This window comes from Asparagus officinalis, chromosome 4 (assembly GCF_001876935.1).
Source record: "Asparagus officinalis chromosome 4, Aspof.V1, whole genome shotgun sequence".
NCBI classification, from domain to species: Eukaryota; Viridiplantae; Streptophyta; class Magnoliopsida; order Asparagales; family Asparagaceae; genus Asparagus; species Asparagus officinalis.
Genome location: NC_033797.1, coordinates 11,275,154 through 11,284,077, shown reverse-complemented (window position 1 = coordinate 11,284,077; position 8,924 = coordinate 11,275,154). Strand labels below are relative to the sequence as shown.

General features: G+C 39.3%; 1 protein-coding gene across 1 annotated transcript in view; it reads right to left on the bottom strand.

Moving 5' to 3' along the window:
- The window catches only part of LOC109838179, a 113,071-nt gene continuing 105,159 nt past the window's right edge, over positions 1,013–8,924 (bottom strand). The window contains exons 10-15 of the mRNA XM_020406641.1: positions 5,822–7,028; positions 5,403–5,753; positions 5,056–5,293; positions 1,681–4,229; positions 1,453–1,601; positions 1,013–1,298 (exon numbers count right to left, since the gene is read on the bottom strand). Coding sequence (XP_020262230.1) covers positions 1,013–1,298; positions 1,453–1,601; positions 1,681–4,229; positions 5,056–5,293; positions 5,403–5,753; positions 5,822–7,028 — 4,780 coding nt within the window. The remainder of the gene's footprint in view (positions 1,299–1,452; positions 1,602–1,680; positions 4,230–5,055; positions 5,294–5,402; positions 5,754–5,821; positions 7,029–8,924) is intronic.

The following is an 8,924-nucleotide window of genomic DNA, read 5'->3' as shown; positions in this document are numbered from 1 at the left end:
ATCCCTCCGGCGAGCAAGGTGTTCACGATCCTGATGTTCGCCGCCCTCTTCCTCCTCGCTCGGCGATGGAAGGAGAAGTCCCGAACCTCGACCCCGATGCTCGCGGTGATCACCCCCTCTGAGATCGCCGCCCTCGTCTCTCTGATCGCCTCCTTCATCTACCTCGTCTCGTCTCAGCTCTTTTGATTCTCCAATTTCCCATTTCGTAGGGCGCTTCCCTGTTGTTCGCTATTATTATTATTATTATTATTATTAGGGTAAATTGCACATGATTGTTGTTTTTTAAGTTACTACAATGAGTTTATGTGCAATTAACCCTAATTATTAATAATGTGGTATTTTAGTTAGAAGATAGAGTGAGAGCTAAGCGTCACTTGCGTGTTCGTCTATGATTATAGTTGTTGCTGCTTGATTTTAAATTAAATATTGTGCAGGCTTTTGTTTTGGGATGTAGCTACTAAAACTCTATTTATATAGTTCAGCAAAATTGTTATTAGTTACGACTTGTACACAAATCTTCACAGCTTGTTGGCTGAAAATAGTTGCAACTAACTACGGCGGCACATTAATTTATTAGTCACGGTGAAAATAAATCTGAAGCAGAATGCTTCAGCCAATACGCAAGCAGAAGCTACAAATTTTGTCATGCAATGCATACTTTTGTCAGCACTTTATTCGGAGAAGTAAATATTTCTGTGTGTTTTATGTCTTCGCGCGGTGTTGTTTTAGTAACAAGTTGATGATAAGTAATGCGAAAATCAGGTAAAATTCATAGACTGACATACAATGTTCTCTTTTCCCTAAAAATTAATACTGCTTTTAAGGCTAAGTAATGTTTGCTGCATCTGCGGTACTAAGAAACAGTTAAAGACAACGAAAACATCAAAGAATTAGACTAAATTAGAGAGCAAAAGCCACTATATAAGTTCTATACATGATCGGTCAAAGATCAGGAGAACTCTTAAACTGCTCTTTATCGATAGCTTACAAAAAATCGAAATCGATTTCTTTACTACTTTCGTCCTTTCCTCGGCTTCTTTTTGTTCTTCCTCTGTTGTTTGGGCTTGTTAGGGGACGCTTTTTTCTCGAGACCATTTTTCGCAGAAGCAGCAGTAGCTGAATTATCCCCGAGATCATTTTTCGCACAAGCAGCTGTGGTTGAAGTTGAACTATCCCCAGAAGCATCAACTCCTTTCCTTATCAACAAATTAGCATATAATTGGAGCCTTGGTCTCGTTTTCTGCAACTCGTCCACTAGTTCATCAAAACGTAACATGTTCTTCTTAAGTTCGTCTTCACTGTGAATCATGCAGCATATGGCAAATAAGAGCCGAAACAGATGAGAAAATACAAAATAAAAATGATCCAACGAGCAACTAAAAGAATCTCGGCATCCAATTTTGTTGAACAAAAAAAAAACGCGTAAATATTGAAGCTAAGCGAAAGAGATACCTCAAGTTAAGCAGGTCAGAAAGTTCTGTCAGCACATCAATCAGAAGCTGTATTTCTAACAGCAGCTCTTCATCACCATCATGAAGCTCGCTCCGGTTCAAGCTCTTCACTTGAAAGTTAAGAACTGGCAACAATTTCTCCACCTCCATCTAAGAAGAAAAAGGAAAACCAATTAAATTCGCCATCCATCGAACTGAATTTAATACGACTAACTTCATGTCAATATACCTTGAGATTAGGGGCAACAATTTTGATACTGTTGTTGTTGCTGGTTTTACTCTGTTCCAACAGAAACGCATCAAAAGCTGAAAAGAGATTCTGGACCTCGTCTTTCGAACTAATTTCCTTCTCAGAAATCTCCAAAGTTGAAGCAAATTTAGTTTCAAGAACATTATAATCAGAAGAAGCCCCAGCAATGCTTGAAGACCCGGATTCAAGCATTGAGGCTCTACTTTTTGGAAAAAGCACATCCATTAGACCCTGTCTGCTTCTTGTGATGCTCATATCTACAAAGAGAGCATTCCCACATGTAAACTTGAGGGGCTTACCAGTCAAGCTTACTATCACTAATGGATCGCCAATAGTCATGAGGGCTGAAGCAAATACACTATGGAACTCATCCCATCCTACATAGCGAAGTAAATTACGAAATGCTCCAGGAAGTACCGAAACTATACCCTTATGTTTCAACACATTCAGGAGAATGTTAAGTAGCTGTCCCGAGTTCAGGTAGACAAGAACAATCATAATAACCAATTTGAGTACCATTGATGGATAGTAATTGTTCGCATTTAGTTTGGATGCCTTGATCCAGTGAATCATCCCTGGCTGATCAAATAGCAACTGTTGTATCAAGTATGTGAAACAACTAAACGATTTCATAAAGAAAACTTGGTCATAGGAATCAGTATTAACACAGCAAAATGTATCCGAACAACCAATTGCCTCAGCAAAGGAACCTTTCGTTGTATAGAAATAGCATCCACGAGCTGACACCATAAATAGCAGCTGTTCTATTAGATATAGGAGACAAGGAGGAGATATATAATCTACTTCTTTCTTCCAGTTGATTAGAAATGTACTCCCCAGTGCAGCTTGGAGGCTCGACACAAGCGACATATTCCTACATTCTGGTTCCTTCTTGCTCAGATGTTCTATGAATGGTTTCCAAGGGCCCATATCATCCAAACGGTTCATGATAGTTTCATAAGCTCCCTTACTTAGCTTCTCAGTGGCCATGATAATCATTGCAGCCCTACCAATCTTGCCATATGTCAGTTTTCCAGTGATGGCATCAATGAGAGCATCCATCAATAATTCCTTCACAAGGTCCTTCTCTCGCAGACAAATGGCATTCTTCTTTATTTCAGGTCTCCAATCTACAGGAAAAACAACGCCCACAAAAGATCTCAGTGTTTCAGCAAGGGTATTTTGTAATTTATTGAAATGTGATTTTGTGTGGGTCGGTCGAAAATTGATCAGAAACTTTGACAACTGGTAGATACGCAGCAGAACTACACCTCGACTCCCCGAAGGAATACCGTTTCTTATGGAGAACCAGTTGAGTTCTTCAAGACACCTCAATACTCTCATACCAACAGAAACTAATTCTGAAACCCAGTAACTCTCTGAAGCAAGAACAAACAGGTCATTTTTAACAAGTGCCAGTTTCCCATACCTCTTAAAGGATCTGAGGTCACTCTGACTCAACCATAGAGAATCTGCATTGCAGGCAACATAATTCTTCTCATACTTTCTGTGAAAGCCGAAGTAATTCATACAAAAAACTTCGGGTCTCCCACTTCCTTCTTTAGGAAGATCATCAAACTTCTGAAGAAAGTCTAAAAGACTACAAACATTTTCCCTCCAGATATTCCAAACAAACACCATCGTCTCCGAAGAGACAATATTCTGTAGCATCTTAGTTACCTGTCTCTCGGAATTGTCATCAATTTCAGTTTCCAAATGAAACTTTGAAGGATCAGACTTCATATGGAGATCAAGAATTTTACGAGAAGAAAAAACTTGTGTCTTCATGTTCTTAAGTCTTTGAGGAACATTCAGGATTCTTGCAAGATCTCCCAAGCCTTTTGTTGTATCTTCTAGTATGCTGATCTCCAGAACAATTGATTCAAAAGAGCCGTGTGAACTTTTCTCAGCCAAAACTTTGGCTCTCTTTAACATATCTCCCTTCTGCTTAAATTCCTTTAGGGGCCACCCATTACTTCCAGTTGTCCAGAGAGAATTCATGACAACATAGAGAAGAATTACCCTCGCGGATGGTTCAAATTTCCCAGCCTTTTCAAGCATATCAGCTTGAAGAATAAGATTACCATTCAATTGTGCGATATCTGCAGCTTCCACAAAGTTCTTTAATTCTACCTCCATTGAAAATAATTCATCAAGACATTCTCTCTCCTTTAGGAATGTGCGCGCTTTACTTATGGAGTTGAAAGCTTTAACAAATTTCATCATATGTTTTGAATCTTTAAGCTTGTGATAGTGAGCAGCACACCTTTCCAAAAATACAAATTCTCTCTCTTCCCAGTGTACTCTACCTGCTTCTATAATATCAGATGTTCGGCATCCTCTCCAATGCTCAATATAACGCAATCCTACATCCAATAGGTTACCCCGAGAGCAAACGGACAAGCACTCAGAGTAATAGTTCCCCTTAGCATATGCCTTGGCTGCAAGTGACCAACATCCAGCCTGGGAAAAGCAATGCCCTGCATCCTGAAGCCTAGAGTCGCCGCATTTCTCCAAATAAATGGTGCCTTAATCAACAAAAGTGAAGTAGTACATTATTAAGTACCCCAATGTTTAACTTTCAGGTAACTAAAAAGTGGAGGACAGTGCAATTCATCTAGCGAGTTTGTAAGATTTTGGTTGGTGATTGACCACAAGCGGGATTTTGATGTCTGCAAACAGTTCTTACTGACTGGGACATGGCCAAACGTTGGATAACTGTTTTACCAGTCGGGGTTTATTTAGATAGATCGGGGTTGGATGTGATGGATCTAGTAATATCGTCATTGATTTTGGCTATCGATGCTCATCTCAATGTTGGTGAAAAATCTCAAATGCACTAAAACAAATTGCAGTTAGTAGAAGCTTTACTAGACTTCGAAGAGAGTATGAGGGGATTACAGTGCTGTCAATATTTTAGAAGGGGCCACCAGTCCTAAGACAACAAGTGGGGGGTTTCGAGGCAAATCGTAATGATATTTAACCATGGAGATTATAGTGAACAGGACTCCTATTCTTTCACAATAGTTGATATTAAAGGGTGCATACTGCATGAGATTTTATATCGAAGGCATCTCTAAACCTTAATTTGGAGCATATTTGTTAGAACTATAATACTTGAAACATCGAGGGATTTTACCTTAGCAAATTTATTATAACATGCAGTTTCCAGTACGGATTTTCAAAACAAACATTTATTTCCTCATCGGAAGGTACCCACATATTATCTAGGTATAGCATTAAGGTGTCCTCCCAAATCATCAGTGCAGGTATATGCAATATAACATACAATATATTCTAGAGGTAGTGGCTAGTGTCTGCTTGAAAAAAGAAGATAAAATGTAATGTTCAAACCTGCTTTTTGAAAATCCTTCAACTCAATATAGCAACTGGCTTCTAATTCTACTTTGCCAATACTTTCATAAATCTTAGCAGCTTCAATGAGTAAATGACGTCCATTCTTGTCGTCTGAATTAATAATATGCTCAGCAGAAGCACGAAGACTGGAAGCCCGAGACCACTTCTCCCTAAAGGTATCTCCAGCATGTTCAAAGCAGATAGTAGCCATTTCATAGTTTCCCTCATTAAATAACTGCAAAGTAACAAGCAGGCAACATTGAGAGGTGCAAACAGTTCTAGAAAAAAGGTATATGATCTATAAAGGAAGACCCAAAATACATTAAAAAAGCATGATATCCAACCTTAATACCACGGTCTCTCCAATCCTCACTGCTGCTTGCAACGAACATAGACTGAGCAAAAGAGCTATCCAGCCATCTAAATTTAACAAGGCCCAGCTTATTCCAGTAATCAAACATAGGTTGTGAGTAATCCTCATGATTCTCGCATATCCATAACCTTTGCCTAGTGCGAGTGATGGCAACATATAATTGCTTCAATTCAGAACAAAGAATATTGTGATGCGCAATTTCAAATCTTTGGAATGAATTTGTACTGGGATCCAGTAGACAATGTGAGTTCATATAATCATAAATCACTCTCCAATGGTTTTGTAAAGGTGAGTCTCCAAAGAAGTTGTACACCAGAACATCCTGGAGAGTGGAAAGATATGAGAATAGAGAAAAGCTCAGTATATATCATAAGAAAGCACCCATTTTACCTGGAACTCCAAGCCTTTGCATTCAAGTATTGTCAAAACAAGTGCATGTTTCCGAACATCTTCAGGAACTTTTTGCTTAGATAACTCGTCACGCACAAGTATAACTTGATCTGCTCCAAAACCATTAAAATGGCTACAGCTGCTGTCTGTGGAATGACCAAAAAGAGTCATCAATGCATTTTCATCACATCTAGATCGCAGCAGAATTGGTGGTTCTCCAAATATAAGACTTGTCTCTGGCTGTAAGCGATCAAGTGAGTGAGGAAAATAGAAGCAAAGAATGTCAATTACACTTTGAGCCAATTTTAGCACACCAGCATGTGTCCGGAAGTTTTGGTTCAAATGAAACATATCAGAAATAGACTTGCGTTTTCCTTTAAAGCTTTTCATATGATCACAACTAGGATCTTGGAGGAACACACTGTAAAACAAAGACCTTATATCTTCAAATCGGAAATCAACACCCCGGGCAATAGTTTGAGCAGTATCGCCTGCAAACACAAACCCTTCAGAAAAATTTTTGCACACATATTTAAAAAGAGAGATCTGTCTCATGGTAAGATCCTGAACTTCATCAATATATACAAAATCCATTTGGACACCCACATTTCTACCATATACTCTGGCTCTGCGATGAAGATCACATACTAAATCAGACATGTCAAACTCTCTATTTCTACGCTTCGTCTTTTCATAAGCTAGAAAAATATCATATATAATTTCCCTAGCATCACAGTTTAATGAAGATGCACGCCGTTCAGATAGACCAACATAAGCCTCTCTGTCGAGCCAGCTATCAAAAGGCACATTAGACGTAATGTCACCTTTTAAATGAGAAATTATCTCCGTGAAAACAACTGAAGAATCAAGCTTCTTGGTCAGCTGGGTATTAAAGTGAGGCCAGTATGATGATAAAAATCTGGGATACGTGACCTCCTTCTTTCTTATAAGTGTTTGCAAAGCAAAAGATCTTGAAACTCCAGTTCTTTTAAGCGAGAGCTCACCATCATCAAACTTATCAAAAAATGAATTCCCCAAACTTCCATCAAGCATTACCAGAAACTTCTGAAAGGTTATTATAAGGGGATAGTGCTTCTGTGTGATATTCTTAAATGAGTCAGGGATGTCTGAGAAAGCATTTAGGCTATCACCAATATCATACATATCAATACCAGTCTTGGATGAATATTCACCGCCACATAAGAAGCTGGATATATAAACCAAGCAAACAAAAGGTAAGAAACATCTTACAGGATGAAGAAAAAGCTTGAGCATCAAAGATATGAATGTGCGAGCTATGAAGAAAAAGCTTAAGCATCACAGATATGTGCAGCCATTGCCACCAAGAAGATGTGATTAGTAAAAAAGTCGGACCTGGCAAGCTTCTAATTTGGATAACCTAAAGACTATAAAGCTTCAAAATTGAACTTAATATGGTACACAATCAATCAAATGAATTACTGAGATGTTAGTGAAATTTTTTTTAAATGCATTGTTATTTAAATTGCACCCATAATTTAGTGTCTCCGGTACCTTATTCCTTTCTAGGGATAATTCTTTGATGCTTTTCCACACCAACCACAGTCCATAAATTTAATAGCAATTTGCATGAGATAAAACTACTATTTGTCCCGTGTAAATTAGAGGAGGAATGGACTGCATTAGTTCTTCAAAGAGTTTCTCAGTTTAAAATCTAGATATCAAACCAAGTTCAAGAACGAACAAAAATTGGCAAACTAATAAAAAAAAAGTACCAGTAACATAACAAAATGTATCCAGCACTGCAATAATATCTAAAAACGTCTTTTGTTATTTACATTGTGATAACTTTTACCATGAGGTCAGATCCACTTTTCCATTTCTCAGGAATTTATAATCGCTGTATCATAGTTTCTCACAAAGCTACAGCACTTCCTATTAACTGTGTGTGACATATCTATATCATTTCCCTAGTAATTGAGTCATCCCACATTAAACGGTAGCATACGGTTATTTGCAAATGCAATACTAATTGTGTCATCACACATCAAATGGTAACATACAGTTATTTGCAAATGCAATAACAGTTTAAAATAGTGTCCAACCAAATATATTAACAAAGCTGGTATTGTTTATAGTAAAAGCACAAATAAATCTGGAAATTTATGATTATGCACTATGCACAGACTAAAACTGGTAGTGTTGGGGATGCACAACCCCCCTGATGCGATTTGGAAATAGAGATTTAGGAGAGGAGAGAAAAAACAAACAATCTCAAACACACAAGATTTACGTGGTTCGCTTCTCAATGTGAGAAACTACGTCCACGGCCGCCGCAGGAGAAAAATTCACTATTTTTCGTCTTAATACATCATGCCCTAATCAACCCTTTTATAGACTTAAGGGTTTAACAAGTAAAAAAGGAAACAGATCAAAACAGGTCAAAATTCGAATCTGGGCCAAAACCCGACTCCGGTCGACCGCCGCACCACGTGCGGTCGACCGCGACGAATCCTATTCCTGATCGAGCTCTCTGGACTTTGGGCGGTCGACCGCAGCGCCATGTGCGGTCGACCGCGATGCTGTCCGCAGTCTGGGCTTGCTCTCTGGAGAGCGGTCGACCGCAGCGCCACCTTCGGTCGACCGCGACGAAGACAGAAAGCTGGGTTGCTCTCTGGACTTTGGGCGGTCGACCGCAGCGCCATGCTCGGTCGACCGCGATGAACTTCTGACCTGTGCACCCAGCTGTGCACATAGGCGGTCGACCGCGATGCAGAAAAGTGCCTCCTTCGTCGTTTTGCTTGAACTTCGTCATCGTCGATCCTGTTCATCCTGTTCCAACTTTGTTCCTCTTCATTCTGAAGTGTAGGGCATGCCTGATAGTTAGGCTTCACATATCCTAACAATCTCCCACTTGGAGACTAACTATCAATCTCTTTCAGCTCTCTCTGCGGCGACGGCCTCCATATCATCAAGTACTGAGGCCAACTGAAGTTGAGCACAACTTCAGTTTCTCTATAGTGACAACCTTGGTAAGCATATCAGCTGGATTCTTACTTCCTTGAATCTTCACAAGTTCCAACATGTCCTCGTCCAACGCTGATCTTATGAAGTGGTAGCGGAC